Here is a 23,883-nt window from a genome sequence, read left to right as displayed (position 1 = left end):
ATAATAAACTTCTCAGATCAGGAAAAACTAAACCAATCCTAAAGGAAGTGTTAAAGGATCTTCTCTAAGTGGAAAAGAAAGATGTAAGAATTTAAAGGAAGGAAAAATCCAACTAGTAAAGACAAATATATAGTAAAGGCTGTGGGTCAACCACTTACATAAGCTAGTACAAAGATTAAAAGACAAATTTCGGAAATGAGCTGTAACTACAATAAATAGTTAAGGTATAAATGGGAAGATGTAAACTATGACATCAAAAACACAAAATGTGGAGGAGGGAAGTGAAAATGTAAACTTCTTAGAATATGAACTTGAATGACTACTAGCTTAAAACAAGTAGACAGTATCTTCTCAAACTATTCCAATAAACTGAAGAGAAGGGAACACTCCCACATTCATTCTGTGAAGCCATCATTACTCTGATACCAAAACCAGACAAAGACATTACAAAACAGAAATTACTGGTCAATATCTCTGATGAATATAGATGCAAAAATCCTCAAAAAATACTAGCAAACCAAATTCAATAATATATTTAAAGGATCATACACTATGATCAAGTGGGATTTGTTCCATGGATGCAAGGATGGTTCAATATCCACAAATTGAAAAATGTGATACATCACATTAACAAACTGAAGGATAAAAATCACACAATCATCACAATAGACACAGAAAAAACATTAGGCAAAATTCAACATCCATTCATGATAAAAACTCTCATCAAAGTTGGTATAGAAAGAACTTATCTCAACATAATAAAGGCTATTTATGACACTCCCACAGCTAACATCATACTCAACAGTCAAAAGCTAAAAGCTTTTCCTCTAAAATCAGGAACAAGACGAGAATGCTCACTCTGGCCACTTCTATTTAATATAGTATTGGAAGTCCTAGCCACAACAATCAAATAAGAAAAAGAAATAAAAGGCATCCAAATTGGAAGGGAAAAAATAAAATTGTCACTATTTGCAGATTACATGATACTACATATAGAAAATTCTGAAGTCTCTCCACTGAAAAACCATTAAAACTAATAAGTGAACTCAGTAAAGCTGCAAGATACAAGACTGAAATACAGAAATCTATTGCTTTTCTTTACACTAATAATCAACTATCAGAAAATGCAAGAAAACAATCCTGTTTAAAATCACATCTAAAAGAATAAAATACTTAGGAATAAACTTAACCAAGGAAGTAAAATATCTGCACTCTGAAAACTATGAAACATTTGTGAATGATTTTGAAAATGATTCAAGGGAATGTAAAGATAACCTGTGTTCTTGGATTGGAAGAATTAATATTATTAAAAATGTCAATACCACCCAAAGCAATCGGCATATTTAATTCAACCCCTATCAAAATACCCATGACATTTTTTCACAGAACTAGAACAAATAATCCTAAAATGCATACGGAACAAAGACCACAAAGACCCCAAATCGCCAAACAAATCTTAAGGAAAAGAACCAAAGCTGGAGGTATCTTGTTCCCCAACTGCACTATACTACACTATACTACAGAGTAACCAAAACAGGATGGTACTGAAAAAGAAAAAGACACACAGATCAAAGGAACAGAATACAGAGCCCAGAAAGAAACACACTTCTGATCAATTAATCTAAAACAAATGAGGCAAGAATACACAATGAGAAAAAGGCAGTCTCTTCAATAAGTGGTGCTGGGAAAACTGGACAGCTACGTGCACATGAATGAAATTAGACCATTTTCTCACACCATCTACGAAAATAAACTCAAAATGTATAAGACCTAAATAAGACCGGAAACCATTAAATTTTGAGAAGAAAACATAGGTAGAATAATCTGACATAAACTGTAGCAATTTTCTTGATCAGTCTCATAAGTCAAAGGAAACAAAAGCAAAAATAAACAAATGGGACTTAATTAAACTTAAAAGCTTTTGCAGAACTAAAGAGACCTTTGACAAAACAAAAACATGAACTACTGAATGGGAGAAAATATCTGCAAATCATACGACTGATAAAGGGTTAATATCCAAAATACACAAACAGCTCATACAACTCAATATCAAAAAAAAAAAAAAACAAAACAAAAAAACCCAAACAACCTAATTAAAAATGGGCGAAGATCTAAATAGACAATTCTCCAAAGAAGACATACAAAGTTTTTTAAGTACCAAACTGGGTTAACTTAGATGAAGTAGACAAATTCCTAGAAACACCCAACTACTGACCTGACTCAAGAAGACAGAAAATCTGAATGGACCCATAATAAGCAGTGAGATTGAATTATTAATAAAAAAATCTTTCAAAAAAGAAAAGCCCAGGATCAGATGGTTTCCCTGGTGAATTGTACAACTTCAGAATTAACACCAATATTTCTCAAACTCTCAAAAAGTTGAAGAGGTGGGAACAATTCCTAACTCATTCTACGTAGCCAGCATTATCCTGATATCAAAGCCAGATCAAAACAAAACAAAACAAAAATTACAGACTAATACCTTTGATAAATACTAACGGAAAAATCTTCAATAAAACATTAGCAACTGGATTCAGTAACACATTAGAAGGAGCATACACCATGACCAGGGCAGTTTAACATATGAAAATCAATCATTGTAATATACCGTTAATAGGATGAAGGATTAAAAAATACATATAGGATCATCTTAATCCAGAAAATAAAACATTTGGCAAAATCCAACACTCTTTCATGACAAAAGCACTCAAAAAACAAAAAATAAAATAGAATTTTCTCAATACAATAAAAGCCATATGTGAAAAACTCATAGTTAACATCATACTTGATGGTGAAAGACTAAAAGCTTTTCCTCTAAGATCAGGAACAAGGCAAAGATGCCTACTTGTGCCACTTCTATCCAATGTAGTATTTGAAGTTCTAGTCAGAGAAATGAGGCAAGAAAAGGAAATTAAAGGCATCTGAATTGGAAAGGAAGAAGTAAAACTATCTGTTCAGAGAGAACATGGTATTACATGTAAATAACCCTAAAGAACACACACAGTTACACACACTGACACACACACACACAGACACACACACACACAAACTGCTAGAACTAACTCATGAATCCAGCAAAGTTGCAGAATGCAAAATCAACACGACAAAATCAGTTGCATTTTTTATACTCTAGCGATGACCAATCTGAAACGGAAATTAAGTAAAACAACTACATTTAAGGATAGAAAAGAATAAAATACTTCGGGATAATTTAACCAAGGAGTTGAAAGACTTACACACTGAAACTGCAAAACACTGCCCAAAGAAATTTAAAAAGATGTAAATAAATGGGAAGACATCCCATGTTTGTGGATTTGAAGACTTGCTATTTTTAATATGTCAGTACTATCCAAAGTGAATCTAAAGAGATTCAATGTATCACTATCAAAGCCTCAACGGCATTTTTTCTTTTCTTTTTTTTTTTAACATTTTTATTGATTTATAATCATTTTACAATGTTGTGTCAAATTCCAGTGTAGAGCACAAATTTTCAGTTATACATGAACATATATATACTCATTGTCACATTTTTTTCTCTGTGCACTGCCATAAGATCTTGTGTATATTTCCCTGTGCTATACAGTATACTCTTGTTGGCATTTTTTCAAGAAATAGAAAAACTCATCCTAAAATTCATTTGGATTCTCAAGGGACCCCAATAACCAAAACAATCTTGTGAAAGTAGAATGAGGTTGGAGGACTCACACTTCTTGACTTCAAAACTCACTACGAAGCTACAGAAATCCAAACAGCATGTTATCAGCAAAAGGATAGACTACAGACCAATGGAACAGAATTAAAAATCCAGAAATAAACCACTGCATGTATGACCAACTGATCTGCAACAAGTGTGCCAAGACTATTCAGCGGGGGAAAGGACAATGTTTTCAACACATACTGCTGGGACAACTAGACATCCACACGTAATCAAATGAAGACACATCCTTACTGAACACTCTATATAAAGATTAACTCAAAGTAGATAAGAGCCTAAACATAAAAGCTACAGTTGTGAAACTCTTAGCATCTTTAAAGATCTCTTTACTAAACCCTTAGAAGGAATCATGGGGGGAAAGCTTTACAACACTGGATTTGGCAATGATTTGTTATATAATACCAAAGACATAGGCAACAAAAGAAAATAAATAAATAAACTGGACTTTGTGCAAACTAAAAACTTTAATGCATCAAAAGACATTATCAACAGAGTAAAAAGGTAACCCACAGAAAGGGAGAAACTTTTTGCAAATCATATATCTGAAAAGGATTGATATCGAGACTGTAGAGAGAACTCCTACAATCAATAACAACAAAAAAAGAACCTGATTTAAAAATGGGCAAAAGACTAATTATTTCTCCCAAGAAGATGTACACAACGGCCAATAAGCACATCAAAAGATACTTAATGTCACTGATATTAGGGAAATGCAAATCAAAATTATGAGATACCACTTCACACCTATTAGAATAGCTACTATATAAAAAAATTAGAAAATAAAAAGTATGAGCGAAGATGTGGAGAAACCAGAACCCATGCGTACTGTTGGTGGGACTGTAAAATGGTGCAGCTGCTCTGGAAAGCAGGTGGGTGATTCTTCAAAAAAATTTAAGCTAGAATTACCATTTGGTCTAGCGATTTCATTTCCAGGTATACATCCAAAAGCAGGGACTCAAAGAGATATCTATACATCCATGTTCATAGTAGCATTATTCATAACAGCTAAAAGGTAGAAGCAATCCAAGTGTCTATCAATAGATGAACGGATAAAAAAACTTGGTACGTCTATACAATGTACTATCACCCAGTGTTAAAAAAGAAGGACATTCTGACATATGCTTCAATATAGATGAAACTTAAAGACATTATGCTAAGTGAAACAAGCCAGCTATGAAAAGACAAATACTGTACGGTTCTACTTACATGAGGTCCTAAAGAAGTAAAATTCACAGAGACAGAAACTAGAATAATAGTTGTCAGGGGCTGGGGGGAAGAAGGCGTATACAGGCAGTTATTTTACACTGGATGTAGAGTTTCAGTTTTGGAAGATGAAAGAATTCTGGAGACGGATGGTGGTGCTGGTTGAACAACAATATGAGTGTAATTAACACCACTGAACTGTACACACTTCAAAATGGTTACGATGTTAAATTTTATGTTACATGTATTTTACCATGATTTTAAAAAAATCAAACCTTGAAAACATTATACTAAGTGAAATAAGCCAGTGACAAAGGGGAAAATATTGTATGATTCCACTTTTATGAGGTACCAAAAGTACTTAAATTCGCAGAAACAAAGTAGAACAGAAATACCAGGGACTGGATAACCAGAGTGACCAGAAAGGGATTGTAGAGTTATTTCTTAAGGAGTAGTTTCTTTTGGGAATAATGAAAAAGTTCTAGGATAGTGGGGATAATTGCACAACACTATGAATATAATTAATGCCACTGAATTATACACATAAAAATGATTAAAATGCTAAATTTTATGTTACATAGGTTTATTTACCACAATAAAAAGAATAGTTTTTTTTTTAAACCACCTTGGTAAGAATTCCAGACACCTGGACAACAGGATGAGCTGAGCTGACCGACAGGGCATGGCCCAGCACAGATACCAAGAGCTCCTGCGGGGGAGTCTGGACAGCAGAATAGAGACAAGCCTGCCCAGGACTCAGGGTGCAGACCCCACAGGGCCTTGGTCCAGAATAATGGAGAACGGATCTGAGGGGTTAAACTCACGGATGTGTGGCTGTCAGGAGGGAGCTATAGAAGATGAATAGAGGAGGTTCACACAGGGAGTATGGACGTGAGAGGGAATGAGAAAAGCTGACCTCGAGCATCCAGGGAGCAGTGACCAAGACCGACAACTGGGGTCAAAAGTCCAGTCCCAGCAAATTTTAAAGAACTGAAGCCACACCAAGTTTATTCTCCTATGAGACTCCCCAAGACTTAAAATAGATGTACCATTGACCCAGCAATCCCACTCCTGGGCATATATCCAGAAGGAAGCCTAATTCAAAAAGACACCTGCACCCCAATGTTCACAGCAGCACTATTTACGATAGTCAAGACATGGAGACAGCCTAAATGTCCACTGGCAGACGACTGGATAAAGAAGTTGTGGTATATATATACAATGGAATACTATTCAGCCATAAAAAGACAACACAACACCATTCGCAGCAACATGGATGTCCCCAGAGAATGTCATTCTAAGTGAAGTAAGCCAAGAAAGGGAAAGAAAAATATCATATGATATCACTCATATATGGAATCTAAAAAAGAAAAAAGACAAATGAACTTAAATATGAAATAGAAACAGACTCACAGACATAGAATACGGACTTGTGGTTGCCGGGAGGAGGTGGGTGGGAAGGCACAGGCTGGGATTTTGAGATTTGCAGATACTGACAAGTATATATAAAATAGATAAACAAGTTTATACTGTATAGCACAGGGAAATATATTCAAGATCTTGCAGTAGCTCATGGTGAAAAAGAATATGCAATTGAATATATGTATATCCATGTATGACATTGTGCTGTACACCAGAAATTGATACAACATTGTAAACTCACTATACCTCAATAAAAAAAGTTTATTCTCCTATGACAGTGCAATTAGGCTAAAAAAAAAACACTAATAGAAAGATCATGAAGAAATAACTATATTACTTCAAATCACCACGTAAATTATAAAATATTTTGAAGCGGTATTAGAAAGTGCTAAGTATCAAAAACCTTTGGAATGTAGCTAGTACCATTAGAGGGACTTTTATAGCCCAAACGCCTATATTAAAAAAGCTTCAAAATCAATGCACTACACATCTCAAGAAACTTTCTAGAACAACAACAAAAAAAGTAACTCAAAGACAGAAGGAAAGAGATAATAAAAGGAAGAAACTAATGAAACATCTAATGAAGAATTATCATCAAAGACAAAATGATGAGTTCTCTGAAAAGGCTACTAAGATTTTTAAACCCCTAAAGGAACTGCATAAGGAGAGAGAGAAAGAGAGAGAGGGAGGGAGGGAGGGAGCAAACACAGACAAATCACCCATTTCAGGAATAAAATATAAGACATCAATGCAAATCCTGCAAAATGTGAAGAGAAGTTATTATAAACAGGTTTACGCCAATTAATTTGAAAACTTAGATAAATTTAGAGATGTACCAACTGCTAGAAAAGTAGAATGTAACAGAGAGAAGAAATAGAAAATCCAAATAAAGCTGTAAAATAAATTGAATCCATAATGAAAACCTTACCCTCCAGAGATGGAGAGATGCATGATAAATATAGCAAAAAGTCAATCATAAATCGGAACATTCTGTAACACCATATACAAAAGCAAACTCAAGATGGACTAAAGACCTAAATGTAAAATCAAATAGTTTAAACACCTAGAGGAAAACACAGGCAGAACACTTTGACGTAAATCACAGCAGTATTTTTTTGGTTCCATCTCCTAGAGAAATGGAAATAAAAGCAAAAATAAACAAATGGGACCTAATTAAACTTAAAAGCTTTTGCACAGCAAAGGAAACCATAAACAAACAAAAAAGACAACTTACAGAATGGGAGAAAATATTTGCAAGTGACACGACCAACAAGGGATTAATTTCCAAAACAAATGAACAGCTCATACAGTTTAACATAAAACAAACAAACAAAACCAATCAAAAAATGGACAGAGGACCTAAAAAGACATCTCTCCAATGCAGACTTACACATGGCCAACAGGCACAAGAAAAGATGCTTAATATTGCTAATTATTAGAGAAATGCAAATCAATACTACAATGAGGTATCACCTCACACTGGTGAGAATGGCCATCATCAAAAAGACTACAAATAATAAATGCTGGAGAGGGTGTGGACAAAAGGGACCCATTCTACACTGTTGGTGGGAGTATAAATTGGTGCAGCCACTATGGAGAACAGTATGGAGGGTGCTTAAAAAACTAAAAACAGAGTTACCATATGATCCTGCAATCCCACTCCTGGGCAGATATTCAGATGAAAAATTCTAATTCAAAAAGACACCTGCACCCCAATGTTCACAGCAGCACTACTTACAACAGCCAAGACATAGAACCAACCTAGATGTCCATCAACAGATGAATAAAGAAGATGTGGGAGATATATATATGTGTGTGTGTGTGTGTGTGTGTGTGTGTATATATATATATATATGCAATGGAATATTACTCAGCCATAAAAAGAATGAAATGATACATTTCTTAATCCATTTGCATAAAATGGATTTATTAATCCATCTGCAGCAACATGGATGGACCCAGAGATAGCATATTAAGTGAAATAAATCAGACAGAGAAAGATAAATATCCTATGATGTCATTTATAAGTGGAATCTAAAAAAAAATGATACAAATGCATTTATTTACAAACCAGAAATAGACACCCAGATGTAGAAAGCAAACTATGGTTACCAAAGGGGAAAGGGAGGCGGGGAAGGGATAAAATAGGAGTTTGGAATTAGCACACACAAATTACTGTATATAAAATGGATAAACTATCAGGACCTATTATACAGCACACAGAACTATATTCAGTGTCTTATAATTATAGATTACTATATAAATATATATATAATTGAATCATTTTTGCTATACACTTGAAACTAACACAACACTGTAAATCAATTGTACTTCAGTAAAAAAATAATGTTTAAAGGTCTTGGCATAATGAGAAACAAAATCATGTAAATGGAGCCTGTGAAGGCCAAGTGGAAAGACTGATCATTAAAGCACATATTTGAAAAGAAAAAACATTAATAAAACATTTGGCAATCAGCCAAGATACAAATACAAGAAGAGTGTGAAATTACATGTTTGGAGAAGGACTTTATGTGGCCCAAATTTTCCATATGCCAAAAGAAAGATTTTTTTTTTAAACAAAGGACAGCTTCTCTTTAAAAAAATAAATATAAGACAGCTTCTCTTTGGAATATAATTCCATTAAGTCCTTTTGAAGTAAATGAAAGACTAGAATGAAAGCTACAATCATTCTATGAGTTACAGACTTTAATATATGCTTCTTGAATAACGATCAGAGCTAGGACATCTGTTTTTTTTACATTTTTATTTAAAGTTTCTCTTTTAGGCTCTTATTCATTCATTAAATGCTTATCAAATAACTACAACACAGCAAGAATGTTCAGAGACGGAAGCAACTCAGACATGTTACTGTCTTTGAAGAGGTTTTGATTAGGCAGGTAGAGATTTATGTGGAAAATTAAGCATTATAGGTGAAATGAAAAACATTTGTATAGAGTTAAATGTTTATAATAAAGTGGAAAAATACACACAAGAAAATTGCACATAATGTACTTATGAGTAACATACATTTTTCATATATAGAATCCAAATAAAATGAGTATTTGAAACACACACACAGAAATGTCAATCATAGGGGGTACCTGACAGCTCACTGCAGAATTTTCAAGCTTCTGGATGTATGTTTGAAATTTTTTGAAATAAAACGTCATAGGGTAACCTTCCTACACTCAAAAAGCAAAACAAAACAAAAAGCCCTTCTGGCCTAAACAGCTTCACCAGTGAACCCTGCTAAACATCTCAGGAAGAAATAACACAATCTTGCACACACTCCTTCAGAAGATTCAAAAAGAGGGACTACTCCTCCGACAAGGTTTTAAAGTCAGCAGTCCTGATACAGGAAAGAATCACACAACAAAACCTAAGACTTCTGTCCTCCACGGCCTGGACGCACCTGAGCTACAGCCCTGTAGGAGGTGTGCCCCTGGGTGTGGCCTGCGGACTCTGCCCCCTCTGCCAGCCTGGGCGCAGACAGACGACAGGTGCAGGCGGGCCCACCAGGATGAGGCCACACCCACCAGCATGGCCAGTGCCACCTACATGCTGCCCAACACTGGGCGGGGGCCTGCCGCTCTGCCGAGACCGGGGGCCGCAGCTTCACTCCCACCCCATCCCTCTGGCCCCGGGCAGCCCACTCCCACGGTGCCCCACTTACAGCCCGAGCCTCGCCAGGGGCCGGGGGCCGGCCTGCCGCGGCCTCCATGTCATGCAGCTTCTGCGTCTGCTTCAGCTGGTTGAGCGACGGCTTCAGCGGCGTGGCCCCCACCGTCTTGCTCGTCCACTCGTCCACCAGTTTGTGCAGGTCATCCGTGAAGGTGCCTTTTTTGTTGTTGCTGTTGTTTACCTGCGCCTGGATGTGCAGGGCAGGCTGGGGGCCCGGCTCAGGGCCCGGGACCAGGCTGCTGGTGGAGGACCCTGGGGAGGCACACACACAGGCCACGGTTGGTGACACCACACGCCAGCACCACGGACGGGCTGCAGTTATTCAGACAATGGTCTCGCTTAGGCCAGGCAACGCCTTGCTTCAGGAGATGGTCTGCACTGGGGGTTGGGGGGGTCCATGCATCAGTTTTAGACACGAGGGAGCATTCCATGGACCATCACCCCATGTCATCAGCCAGGTCAGGGAACAGGACTCCAGCTGCTGGCAGCCTCACTCAGCATCCACTCTGTGCCCACGCTGCCGGAGACCACCAGACTCCCGTGTCAGAGTGCACAGAACTCCCGGTGCAGCTGGACACAGACTGGGGGCGAATTCCTCAGGCTTCTCAGCTCTAAACACAAGGATTTGGAGAGGAGCAAACAATACTTTGGGCAGGGTGCTTAGTAGCTGCCACTACCCGTCAGCAAAGGGAAAATGCTTGTGACAGGCTGGATTACTGATGCTCCTGGAAATGATAATGACTTGGTGATTTGGAATTTAAGACAGAAATCGCGGCTCTCCTCACCAGATCGTATGGTAATAAGTGGGTGCAAACACCCAGAGCCTTCTGAGGTGGGCTCAATGTCTGGAGCAGGAGGAAATGGGAGTCCCAGCTGCCCGGGGAAGCCTGGGGCTGCGGCTTAGGTGGCATTGGACAAAAGTGAGCGCACTTGGCCACTTCACCGAAAGATCTTTTTTAATGGCCCAATCGGGACTTTTTATTTTATTTTTTAAAATTGTGTCCCTTTCCTCTCCCCAACGCATAATTTCTGGTTGGCAATTTTGAATAAGCCAATTTTAAAATTTTCTGCAGCAAGTAAATGACGTGGCGACCATCTCTTCAAACAAGCCACTGCAAAATGTAGTTTACTTTAGAGGCTAGCAATGAGAAAGCACAGACACAAACAGGTAAACATCAGTGATGAGGTTTCACACGAAGAGCTATTTCTACATGAACATTTCAGCCAGAAAAGAAAAACGGAAACATTAAAATAAAAGAAGGAGGGGAGGGGGGAGGCACAAGATGAGAGCAGTGGGCAGCCCAGGTAAACTGATACCCATTTCGTCCCGGCATCTCTCCTCTGAGTGGGGGGGTGGGGGCACTCATCTTTAACGCTTCGAGGAAATACTCATTCCTATGGTTTTTGGAAAAGGAGCCAATTAATGACTAGTCATGTGTGGGTATTCCGGAGTAGGAGAGCCTGTTTGATATAAACTGGTGACGATGCACAAACTCTAGGAGCCATGGCGACTCAAAAGGGTGCCCAAGGGTGGCTGTCTCACCGGGCGGAGGCCAAGCAGCACCTGCGGCGGGTGGGCGCAGGGCTGACCCACGCCCACCCACCCACTGGGCCCTGAGCTCCAGGTCCAGCCATGGAAACCCTGATGCGCACTAGCCACAGCAAAGCTCATGCGATGGAAGCGGACAGGGGGTGAAAAACCCGATAATTACGACTGCTGTGTTCTTTGCCTAGACAGAGACGCTTCAAGGCAGACCCTGCAAGGGAAGAAGAAATGACACAAGACCACAGGGTTAGGCAGGACAGCACACAGCGGGGACAAGCCACCACACTCTAAGCAAAAGTCATCAGTGTGCGAGGAGGAGCAGAGGCCAGCAGTTCAGAGAAAGGACCAGCCTCCTGGGGTAACTGGGCGGCCCCCAAGTCAGTGTGGAGGTTCACATGAGCTTCGCCGAAGGGCGGAGGTGCAGGGCCAAGCCCCAAGCTTCAGGTAGAAGTGTGTGTGTCTCTAGAAGCATATTCCAAAAAAAGAAAAAAAGAAAAAAAAAGAAGAAAGAGAAAAAAAAAAAAAAAAGCAAAGCACACCGCTTGGTTTTCAAATGCAAGGTTTTTGGGAGCCCCACTGACGGGGGCAGGAAACCCATTAAAAGTCAGCCAGGAGAGCTCTCAACAGAGTCGAGCCCGGCTCTGCCTGGCATGAGGCCCATGGGCGGTTTTCCAAGTGCAAAAAGATACATTGTCTTGCAGGTTTGAGGCCAATCCCGGATCCTGGATGGCTGCCCTGAGCAGGCCAGAGGTGAGTGTGGAGGGGGAAATTCAAGGGGTCCTATCTGAGAGGCGGGAGGCAGGGCTAACCGGGGCTCCCTGTTAGCGCTGCTGTCTGGTACTCCGTGCCCACCAGGGCAGCACGGGCCTCCCTCACGGACCAGCACTAACGGTGCCGCACCCTGCACCCCTCAGAGGCTGCCTGTGCTGAGAGACAGGCAGTACGCTGGCTTTAGTGTCTGGCACTGATGGTCAGTGCCCACCTGGAGGGCGGGTGAGCTGGCTGGGAGGGGCTGCACACCGGCTTACCCTGTGGCATTCCAGGGAGCCAAGCAGGCAAAGACAGGGCAGGTAAGGACAGCTCAGGTATCCCCAAGGTCACTCAGCAAGGCCACACAAGCACAGAGGGTCTGTCTGTGCTCCCGCTCACGGCCCCTCATTTGGAACACGATACCCTGTACACCCTACACTCCCTAGACGGTGCCCATCACAGCACGCTCTTTATGCAAGGCAAGACACTGCCTCTTGTGTTTGGGGACGGGGACAAAGGGCAGCCCAGGCTCCCTGGGGGAGAGCTTTGCGCGCTGGGCTCAGAAACCTAGCTCAAGCTGAGTTGCATTTCCTTAGTTCATACTGTGTGTGTTCTCTGAGGCTGACTTGGTAAAAAGGGAGGGGATGTTCTGTTGGGATCTCTATTGCGTGAATAAAACCAAGAGGGCCAGGCAGGGGCAGTCCAGACCAACTGATTTTCAGTGGGCGCTTTGAAGGGCCTTAATTGGTCTGTGTCCTGAGATGGACCCCAACTTGGAACACAAGGCCCTTTGGGGGCACCAGGCACCAAGGGAGGAGGGTCCTGGGCTCTCTGTGCGGGGCACAGACTGAGTGCAGATTTTCCCAGCTGGGTTCCTGTGGCCGCAGCATCCTCTGGACCTAGGCAGCCTCCCAGACAATTCTGCCAGGTCCCTGCTGCCTAACGGTAGCAGGTTCTTTCAAACAGCTGCTCTGTGCCTGCCAGGCGACTCCCAGCTGGCGAGAGCTCTGTGTTCAGGGCTGCCTCCCGTCACCCTCACGGGAAGCACATGCCAGCCAGCCACAGGAGCTGCCAGCTCAGAACTACTGGAGGGAGCCTGGGCCTGAGATCAGGCCGGGAACCCAGGGTGGAAGCCACTGGCCACCAGGGCACTGTGCTCAGAGCAGGGATCAGCCTCTCCATCCTCGCTGGACAGAGCCCAAGGTGACGAGCATGTGTCTGCTCCCGGCCTTCCACACTCTCCCCGGTCACAGGCCCTCAGGTGACCAAGCAAAGTCGGCTCTCAGTCCTTAGGGTGGGTATCTGAACACACACCAACCAGATCTGAGTCCCTCTGCACCGAGTGCAGAGCCACAACCGAGCAGGCGTCATGTAGCTGGTAACCAGCCGTGACTCACGCCAGAGCCCCGTCCCTCCGCACAGGAGCCTCCTCTCTCACGTCCGTGCGCGGCTCTGGTCCTGCCCTCAACACCCACAGCGCAGGCGGCATCTGAGGGACAAGCCCTCACCCAGCCCTGCTCACCTCGCTCTCCACACAGGGCCCACAGGAAGCCCACATCAGACCCCCGTGGGGCAGCCCCGCCACTGGTTTCCCATAAAGAGTGGACTCCTCCCCCGCAGGACGTCTGTCCTCTGTCATGGGTATGCAAGAGCTGGCTTGGAGGCCCTACAACTACTCAGAGAAGATTCCACACGAGCAGATCCTGGGGACGCGGGGCTTGGTGGCCTCTCCCAGCTACTGGGGAAACTGTTCTTCCCAGACTGTGAAGGGCACCGCGCAGGACGACCTAACATCTTGTCCTGGTGCAGCACGTGTCTGCAGGGGCTGCCCGCTGCCTGCCCTCACAAGCCAGGCCAGGGTCTCAGGCAGCCCCCAGGCCTGCGTGCAGGGAGGCCTCTGCCCCTCTGCCCCTTCTGGCACAGAAACACAGGCTGCTCCTGGTGTGGACAGCCAGCCCTGCTGGGCACCCACTGCCACCCAGGCCCTCGGACTGCTCGAAAAATGCCTCAGATCCAAGAGTATCCGATGCCAGGCCCTGCAGCCATCACCATGCTTTCCCCTCTCAGTGTCCAAATACTAACGACACTCATGAGGAACTGGGGACAGCAGCCTCCGTGCAGACCAACCAGGGGCCTCCCTGCCTCCCCCATGACAAGAGGCGCGCCTCTGACGGGGCGGCCTTATCCCCCAAAGCAGCATTAGACGCCATGTTCAGGCCCCGGAGAACAAATGGGCGTACAGAGCCAGCACACCATTCAGGGTGTCTCTGTATCAAGCCACCAAGTTCTCAAGCTGAGAAAAGTGCCAAAACTCATCCATGAAGAGCGAATAGGGAAGCGGGATGTGTCTTGGCCCTGCCCTGGGGCGACTTCACCCTGGCCTCATCAGCTGGGTGGCACGGGGCTGCCCCGAGGACAGCCCAAGCTGGGTGGTGTCCCCTCCCTGGGGGTCCTCCCCTGGCTGGGTCCCCGCAGGGAGGGACGAGAACATTCCAGGGTGAGGGAAGGGCCTGGGAGGCTGCACAGAGACACCAGGGTTCTTGCTGCAGCGTGGACACCGGCCTGCAGCAGATGGATGCACGAGAAGGACACAAAGCAGGCACCGTTCCACGTGCACAGAGAAAGCCCTGGAAGGCACCCGCGCCTGCCTCTGGTCAGATGGTGGGGGGTTGCCAGAGGCAGGAAGGATCAATGGGTCTGGTGACAGCTTCCGACCAAAAGGACACTAGGACACAACCACTTCTGTAACCCAACTGACTCCCGAAACACGGTCCCCAACCCTCCACCGGCCGCAAGGCAGGGTCTGGGACCAGAGCCTCCCTCCCACGCCTGCCCTTCTCTGGGGGCCCACCCTGAGGAGGCGCCGAGGCTTTACCTTCCCCATGCTCTCCATCCTGCGCATGGTTGCCTCTCTCACCTCGAGTCACCCTCCTACCTCCTGAAGCTCTACCCCAGGTGCCCCACCCATCTCCCACCCCTCTCATCTTCTCTGAGCTCCATGGGAGCTAAGACTTTCTGTACTTCAAAAAATAACTGGCTTTATTTTCCCAGGGTCTTGTATCCTGTTCAGCTCCAGGTAGCAAACTAAAACGCTCTCTAGGCTTCAGCTCTGGGCTGGGCCAGCTGCCCCCCTACTCCCACAGCCACGGCCCTCAGCACCCAAGCTCCAGCTCCCTCCGCGCCTCGCACACGACCCAGATCCCACCACGTGGGCCCTTCCAGCCGCTCAGCTCCTGCAGGCTGTCCCAAATGCCCTCCTCTCTGCTGCCTTTGCCCAAAGTCTTCCTGCCTCTCAGCTTTCAGGGGGATGCGGCCAGCTTTGCATTTCCCTCAGTCTATCCAGGCATGTGCTCAGCCTCCTCTCAGATCTCAGAGCTGCCTGGCCACCAGGAACCAGCAGACGGGAGAACTCCCAGAGGAGTTGGAGAAGGGCACACAGGACAGGAGAGGGTGCCCCGGGGTATCCCATCCCATCAGAGCAGCAGGGCGGGCTCAGGCAGAGTCTTCACACTCGCAGTTAGAGGCTGTGAGTGAGAGGGCCGAGGGCAGGGACCCACAGCAGTCTCCCGACCAGCAAGCTCAGGGCTTGTGGGGGCCACACTGTGGCCCAGAAGGACTAGAACTCAGCCAAGCCTTGACTAAACGGGCCAGGATGTGCAAACAAGCAGTATCGCTGGATTCACAGCATCAGAGGAGACAAGGCCAGTCTGTGCCACTGCCTTTGTCCCTGCTATGCCTCAAAAAGAATTTTTTTTTCATTTTGGAATAATAGTGAAACAAATGAAAATCTAAAAAAAAAAAAAAAAAAAAGCAGAACCACATGGGTAGAAAGGCAGCCTGGCAATGGCCTCAGAGGTGTACACGGCACTGACCACTCGCACACTTTTACCCCAAGGGCCCTGGGAAAACTACCAGCTGCTCTAATCTGCTTCCCATACCCAGCCGGCAGCCCTCCTGGTAGTGATACACACACTCGTCCGATGGTGACACACCTAGAGACCCAGGTGCCCTCAAACCACGGCTTTCCAGGTGAGAGCCAGACACACATGGGCAGAAGAGGACCAGTGATGGCTGTGCTGAGCCAGGAGCCAGGATGCACGCAGGCCTCCCAACCCCCCACCCCAACTCGGCAACTAACCAGCAGCCTGATCACACTCAAGCCGAAAAGGGGCACCTGTCAGCGGACAAGGAGCACTTGGCAGTCCCTGGACACTTCTGTGTGGTCCTGGCGCCTCCGACCCGTCCCTCCCGGGGGAGGGTGCCAAGGTTCCTCTGATGGGGATGGACACTGAACTCTGACGGATGCCTGCAGTGGATGTAGCCTCGGATCCCAACAAGCACAATGTATCTTTATTGTACCAGAAAAGCCACATGCCCCAAACCAGCATGTCCAATCCAACTGGTAAAAAGCTTAATTTTTCTGCTAAAAAAACAAAAACCTGAAAGCCTCACAGCTTTTCATTCATTTGCCAATTGGTCTGAGGGATGATGATGATTTTGGACAGCCCCGAGCAGGTGCGCCATTCCTGGACACAGAGTCCCTGAGCACTAGGAGGGTGTTCCAGGGAACCTGAGGATGACTGGGACTGAGTTTTGGTTTAGCAGAGCTTGGAGGAACTGCGTAATTGACTTCATCTCTGAGGTCCATGAGATGAGAGGGAAATACACCAAGTAAAGTGCTCCAGCTAGAGAGACGAGGTGGGGCCGGGCCCAGGAAGAGAGCCTCGGTGGGAGGCTGGGAATCACATCTCTCGGGGTTGGAGAGATTTCAGTTCAGACCAAGAGTGGAGGCGGGGCGGGGCTGTGGCTGTGGCATCCTAGCTGGAGCACGTTCTCTTAGCATTTCCACATGCAGGGGGCGGGCAGTGGGTTAACAGTACTGAATGTTGTGATACGGCCCTTGTACAGAAGTTACACCCTCCAGTGACCTTCTAGAATTGTCTCGGCTCGCTACATGCATGTCTTCAGAGTCCAGACACGTGTGAAACACACCATGCGTCTAGAGAAGGCCGGGGTTGTCTTTTTGTTGTCGCTGGAACTGGGGACAGCGGACATGTAAATTTGCCACAATCGCAACAGAAATAAACTTACGTCCAACATAAAAAAAAAAAAAGAAAACAAAAAAACCCAAAAAACACCAAACAAGTGACGAAGAAAATAATGCAGAGCACTCTGAGATCTAGGGGCAGAGCGCCCAAGGCCGGAGTGGGTGAGCCGCTGCACATGCTTCTGGTGTCCGGGCACAAGCCAAGAGCATGCACTGGTGCTTTCCGGGGCCAGAAGGGTGGGCATGGACGGGGTTCCATTGTTTATATTAAATAGGTGATTTCAATGGGGGAGGGGGAGGCGTCCTACAAAATGTATGGAAGGTAATGAAGACAGGGAGGGGCAGGGGAGAAACCAAGGGCCAGGAGGTGATAAAATACAAAAGAACAAATACAGACAGATGGACACAGACACGGGTCCACTGAGGAATCGAGCGCGAGGTTTGCTACTAGACTTATAGGTCACTCTCTCAGACGTTGGGTGGTAAACCGTCCAGCCTGCAAATGAATATAGAGGGAAGAAAACAAAGAGACAGGCATCAAGTACAGTCTCTGGGATTCCTCCTACACACCACCAGCCACATCCGCCTCTTCACTTAGCGTCCGCGGCTGCACCTAGCCCAGCCCGGAGGCCCGCAGCCACTGACCACGCAATGGAAAGGAGGCAACGCTGGAGCGGAAGAGAAGCGGACCCCGGGAGAGCGTGCGGGGCGGGGCGGGGGGGGGGGGGCGCCAGCCGCGGTCACCACGACTTCTCTGGACAGAGATGGCAGGGGCTGGAGCACCTCGTCGCGAAGCTGCTGCGTCCACGGCAGCGGTGACGAGCCTTTCCTCCTCAAGGCCCATCTCCCAGCTCGAGAGCTGTGCCCTCGTCCCCCCAGCCGGGCCTCCTGACGGAAGGACCCGCGTTTAGTGGGGAATGGGGTGGGGTGGGGCGGGCCCGTGCCTGGGAACCAGCGCAGAGCACACAGCGGATGCCGCATCCGACCTCTCGGTGGTCCCGGCGCCTTCCCCAGGCCGGCTCTAGCAAAGCGCACCTCCCTCTGAGCCGCTCACAGCAAGACTCCATGATGGGCAGGCCATCCACTCTTTTCATTCAAAAGCTACGTCTATGACTTCTGTCTGTGAGAAGCTGTCGGCAGCCCTGGCCGCAGCTCACGTCCCCTCTATGCCACTTGGGCCCTACGAGGCTAGCACATGCTCGGAGACGGGCGAGCTGGGAATCACCTGGGCCGTGCGCTCCGCCTCCGTCACTGGCCAAGCCGGAGCAGATGTCTGCAGACAGGGAGGCCCGCATGGAGCAAGGCTGCTGGGTCTGAACTGCCTTCCCACATGGGTCTGAAGCTGCTGTGGGCCCCGCCCCAGCTTGGGCAGGGTCCTTAGCAGGAGGGGCTCTGCTGCACTCTGACAAGTGACCTGGGTGGAGGGGGAGAAGGGGGTGACAGGCATGATGAGGCACCACAGGACACACCAGCCAGTCAGGCCACATCTATCCTCCCTGCTCTTTGCTAGGTGACCTTGGGGAAGCTGAGTCCCTGCAGGCAATGAGTGTGTGGCTGGGTCACCCGGTGGGGTAGGGGTGGGGGTGGGGGGTGTCAGAAAGGTCAAAGAAAATGACTGCCGTCTCCACCAGTCAACACTGTGCCAGCTCGAGCTGTGCAAATGCATGGAAAGGACCACAGCACACCTGGAAATGCACACCTGGGCTCAGAGGGGACCTGTGGACTTCATAACTCTGGTTAGCCTCATGTTAGCTTTAGAAATTGGCATGGAATTCATGTAATTTGTGTAATTCTTGCAATTCATGGATGGGTACCCTGCAGGTTACGTGCAACATGGAGAGGAAGGGGTTAAGGTCAGCTCACTGCTGGCTTCCCACCAGGTGCACCCGGCTCACTGGGCCTGACCGCAGAGTGTGGGGGCTCGCGGTCAGTGTGTACTCTCAGTGCCCAGGCATTGTGGTTAAGGGCTGGGGGTCCTCACCATCCTCCTCCTTCCAAAGGCAGATGCTCAACCCCCACTATCAGGGGATGACAGATGCCCGAGAAACAGGGTCAGAGGAAGCAGGCTCCGTCCCAGGCAGCACCATACAAGGAGGAGCACGCTGCAACCCACAGGCGGCAAGTCGGCCTAGGCCTTCCCTCCCGGCAGGAGGGGCCCAGGCCCCGGCTCTCGCAGGCCTGAAAAGGCTTCCCTGCTCCAGTGAAGGAGATCTGAGAAGGGCTCCTCCAGTTCTCAATGCCTGCCTCCCGCCTGCCCCACCCCCATGCCCGAGGGCAGCGGGAGGGCCCTGGGCCAACCTGTGCTGGAGGCCACGACCTTGAGCTGCTGCACCAGGGGGTTCAACAGCTTCCCCGCCTTCAGCTTGCTCTTGCTGGTCTTCCTCCGGCGGCCGACAGGGGGTGCTGTGTGGAAGAGGCCCAGGTTGGGGGGCAGCGGCTTGCCCAGGCGGCGGTACAGGGCCTCAATCTCCTGCTTCTGCTGACTCTGTAGCTCGGAGATCTCCTTCAGGTGCCTGCGGGAGGGGACAAGAGGGATGCCAGGTGGGCATCCTGGTCACTCCCAGCACACGGGGCCCCTCCAGGAGATGCCGCTGCTGGCCAGAGAGACCGGAGGGGCGGAGCGGTGAGCCCCACGCATTAGCCTGGGCAGATGGGCCGTGTACAGGGGACACGGGCATTTAAACATCACTTTCTGTTTACATCTAAACCAAGTGGGGGTATTGCCAGGGGCCTCCAGCACCAACAGCCCAACAACACAGAACTGCATGAAGTCCAGCCTAAGGAGATTCAAGTTTTCTGATATCCAGGCGCCTAACACTGGTTTTTCATGGTGGTGGGTGGAGGGGTGCGGTGTGAACAGCTTCACACATTTCTGCTCCCAATACAAACCCTACCCATAAACACAAGTGAAGAGACGAATAATCAGTGCCCAGAACTGGAAGGCTGCCTCAGCTATCAGGCAAATAATTGTTACTTCCTCCGTGGGAGGGAACAGCCCAAGGGGCCTCAGGTGAGAGGAAGCCTTACAGAGCAAGCCTACGGAGAACATGCCATCGGCCAGGGGCCCTTCCAGCTCGGGCCGACCCCGGAAGTAACACCACCCCCAGGCACAGAGCTGAGCTGACAGGTCACACGGGTGGGAAACTGCCGTTAAGACAGCTGGAATCACTGGCTGTCGGCCAGGGCAGTTTCTAAAGCCAGGACAGGGCCGAGTGGTCCCCGCCGGCCTTACTCAGGGAGCACGGGGCCAAGGCTGGGGCTGGGGCAGGTAAGGGGCGGGGGCAGCAGGTGCAGGGCGTGGGGTGAGGGCAGAGCCAGCAGTGGGTCGGAGGCATGAGCCCCTCCTGCCCACGTCCCCACTTCTGGGCCCACTCAGAGAGCTCTCAGCCCACGGCCACCCCTTCCCAAGGACGCGAGCCTCTCCATGCCTTACTAGGTATTCAGCAGGGCCCTCCTGCCCTGAAGGAGACTTCAGGGTGTAGCTGTATCTCAATGACCCTAACCACAGTGGGGGTAGATGATACGTGCAGAGGGAGAGAGCTAGTGTGAGCAAGGCCTGTGTCTGAGCGTTGAGTGTTCCCCCAGGGGGCTGGCCCACTGAGGCCACAGGAGGGGAGGGGTGGCCCCCAGGGACCAGGGACCAGGTCTGACAGCGGGGACGACACCTCTGCCCCGTCACCCAGCCCAAGCAGCTCAAAATGCAGTTGGCAGGACCTGGACTCCTGCTGCCTGATGCTTCCCGGACCCCGGGGCCTGGACCCGACCTGGCCCGCAGGACCTACTTCTCTCGCAGACTCTGCAGCTCCTTCCTGATATCGGCATCCTCGATCTCTGAGTCATTGTCACTGCTGATGTAGGATGACTGGGAGTGGAAGGAGGTCACGCTGATGGTGGGGACCTTCACGCCCATCCTGCTGGGTGTCTCCTGGCTTGGGGAACCAGCCCGAGAGGACCTGTGCAGGAAGGCGGTGGCCTTCTTCACAAAGTCACTAGCCACACCACCGCCACTGCCAGGGAGGGAGGCACGCTTCTGCGCCGGGGACCTCCCGCGCGGGCACTCGTCCCCAGAGTCGCTGGACACGGGCTCGCCCATGCCGACCTCAATGGAGGAGGCTGTCTGTGCCCGCCGCACAGCCAGCTTCACGTCTGGGCTGCGAGGGGCCTGGTCCAGGTACACGTCGGGCGGAGCGGAGTACCGCAGGGTACTGGGGGAGGCCAGAGTCCACTCATCCTGGGTGCTGACCACTGAGAACCGGCCCACAGTTTTGGCTGGTGAGCTGCCGTCCTGCTGCCCCGGCCACTTCCGGGGGGACCCCGAGACCAGAGCGCCGTGTGTCTGGGGGTGGCTGGCCTGGCCACCCTCTGTCAACGTCCCTGGGCAGCCCTGGGTGGACTCGGCCAAGGTCTCCCCAGGGACTGTGCCGGTCCGGTCTGCGGGCTCCAGACGCGCAGGGATGGCAGAAGCAGGGGTATCCTTGGGAAACAGTGCAGAGGACAAGATTCCAAGCGAACCCCAGCAGAGAGCAAATCCAACAACCCACCGGGCGTCTCACTGGAGAAAACTCCTTACCTGGAGGGCGCTGGGCACTGCGGGTGAGCCTGAGGCCACCTGTCCTCCCTCACAGACCAGCATGTTGCTCAAAGATGACTCTGCTGCAGGAACACCAAAATCATTACTTGGGCTGGTGCAGCCAAGCCAGAAGGGAAAGGGAGCCGGCAGGGAGAAGCTGTGTGTGCAGCTAGGAAAACTGAAGGCCCTCCTGACATCCTAGCCGCATCACTTCACAGGAGATGCCCTGACTCCCAGGAAAGGGAGCAGGCGTCAGCCCAAAGCGCTCAGCTCCCTGAACACCCACGCTCCAGACCCTCGGGCGCAGCCAGGCCCTCCACACACCTGAAGGCCATCACCTGTCTCACCTGTCATTTCTCTACACCTGCTGATGTCACCCTGTCTCATCTGACATCTCTATCAGCTGAGGGCATCACCCTCTCTTTCCACGACATGTTCCAATAAGAAAAGGGTCTTATAAGGTCCTAGAAGGATCACTCAATAAGGATGATTTCTAACCCTGCTGCTCCGATGTCCGTGAAAGGCCCTTGTCTTCCGAACCTGTCTCAGGTTCCCACCTATAGAGCAGGGAATCAGCATATTTCTGACCAGCCTTCCTGGGTTGCTGTGAGGAGCAAACAGCAAGAGCAGAAGGGGCTGATGTGTGGGAACCTGGCCCAAGCTGGGACCTGCACACAGCAAAAGAAAGCCAGGGCTGTGTGTCAGCCTGAGCTGGACTGACACGTGGGGGTTGACAGGGGCTGACCGAGCCTCCAGCCAGGCTGGGGGGCTGCCCACTGCTCAGGCTACTGATGAAACGTAGACCCGTCTGTCATGCAACCCCAACCCATAGGCAATGGTGACACTCCTCACACGCCTGTGGTTGGGATCGTCCAACCTCGCTTTGCATACCTCCAGGGACAAGGGGCTCATTACTAACTGCCCTCTGTTTCTGGACAGCTCTGACTGCCAGAAGGGTTCACCTTGTCCAAACTAGAAGCTGTCTCCTCAGAGCTCCCCCATGATTTTTGTACTCCCAAAGGCTCCAGCACTCAAAGTGGCTGATGCTGTAGAAGGAAGCCCACGGTGCACACCTCACACTCACACACAGAAGTCAGAAGGAGACGAAGCGGGCACTCAGGTATGACCTCTCAGCTCCTCCCTTCCCCGGTACATTCCCGCTTCACCCCTGACCCTCATCTTCCCCAGGTAAACATCACCTGCTACAGCTTCTGCTGAGAAGGAACGCACAGCTTAGAAGGTCAGACAAACTCCCTTGGCCTGAACACAGGAGCCATGGGGGAAACACTGTTTCAGAACTTCACGTGTGGCTCCAGCCTGGCAGCTTCCACACTGGAACTCCCCAGCCCCAGCCCTGCACTCTGTCCAAAATAACCATAGGCACCTTCTTCTAAAGAAATGGGAGACAGGGATGCACATTGGAAAATACTGGGAGCACGTGGGGGCCAGACGGGTCCTGACAATACCCAGTCAACGGGCCTTTTACCCATTTCCACAGACAGAGGACCTTCTCTCCTCGGAGTGTGAACACATGGTTTGTGCCAGAACTCAGTGGGTTTTAACTGAGGCATCATGACAGGCTCCTGCCACGACTCGGTCCCACCCAAGATGCTGCGGGGATGAAGGGTGAAGGGGCAGGATGTTCCAGAGCAAGGAAGGCTGGTAGCATCTGGGGCTCGTTACCTGTCACTGGCAAGGACGTGGCCTGCTCCAATGTCAGGGCCGTTTCTGACTTTTCCAACTGAAGAAAGAAACAGAAAGGAACGAGCTGTGAGCGTCACTTGCTGACATTTCTGCAGCTAAACTGCAAATGCTCTCCTCCAGTCCAAGGGCTGGGCTCCCCCCGCCCCGGGCCTGTCTGAGCATCACATGTTGGTGTGGGTCAGGCATGGCATGGCTCTCCAGGACAGTATGGCCTGGGCGGGGGCACGGGGGCTCTACATGGCCAG

General features: G+C 48.6%; 1 protein-coding gene across 6 annotated transcripts in view; it reads right to left on the bottom strand.

Moving 5' to 3' along the window:
• The window catches only part of WNK2 (WNK lysine deficient protein kinase 2), a 116,580-nt gene that overhangs the window by 7,563 nt on the left and 85,134 nt on the right, over window positions 1-23,883 (bottom strand). For 3 of the 6 annotated variants that reach the window (XM_072959117.1, XM_072959119.1, XM_072959120.1), the window contains exons 21-28: window positions 23,618-23,675; window positions 21,935-22,017; window positions 21,147-21,838; window positions 19,663-19,877; window positions 18,590-18,778; window positions 17,762-17,860; window positions 11,734-11,778; window positions 10,014-10,273 (exon numbers count right to left, since the gene is read on the bottom strand). In XM_072959117.1, the coding sequence (XP_072815218.1) occupies window positions 10,014-10,273; window positions 11,734-11,778; window positions 17,762-17,860; window positions 18,590-18,778; window positions 19,663-19,877; window positions 21,147-21,838; window positions 21,935-22,017; window positions 23,618-23,675 (1,641 nt within the window). The remainder of the gene's footprint in view (window positions 1-10,013; window positions 10,274-11,733; window positions 11,779-17,761; window positions 17,861-18,589; window positions 18,779-19,662; window positions 19,878-21,146; window positions 21,839-21,934; window positions 22,018-23,617; window positions 23,676-23,883) is intronic. The other 3 variants (XM_072959118.1, XM_072959121.1, XM_072959122.1) reach the window with 3 other exon arrangements.

This window comes from Vicugna pacos, chromosome 4, assembly GCF_048564905.1.
Source record: "Vicugna pacos chromosome 4, VicPac4, whole genome shotgun sequence".
Taxonomy (NCBI): Eukaryota; Metazoa; Chordata; class Mammalia; order Artiodactyla; family Camelidae; genus Vicugna; species Vicugna pacos.
The sequence above is the reverse complement of the archived record's forward strand: the minus strand, read 5'-3'. Positions and strand labels throughout refer to the sequence as shown.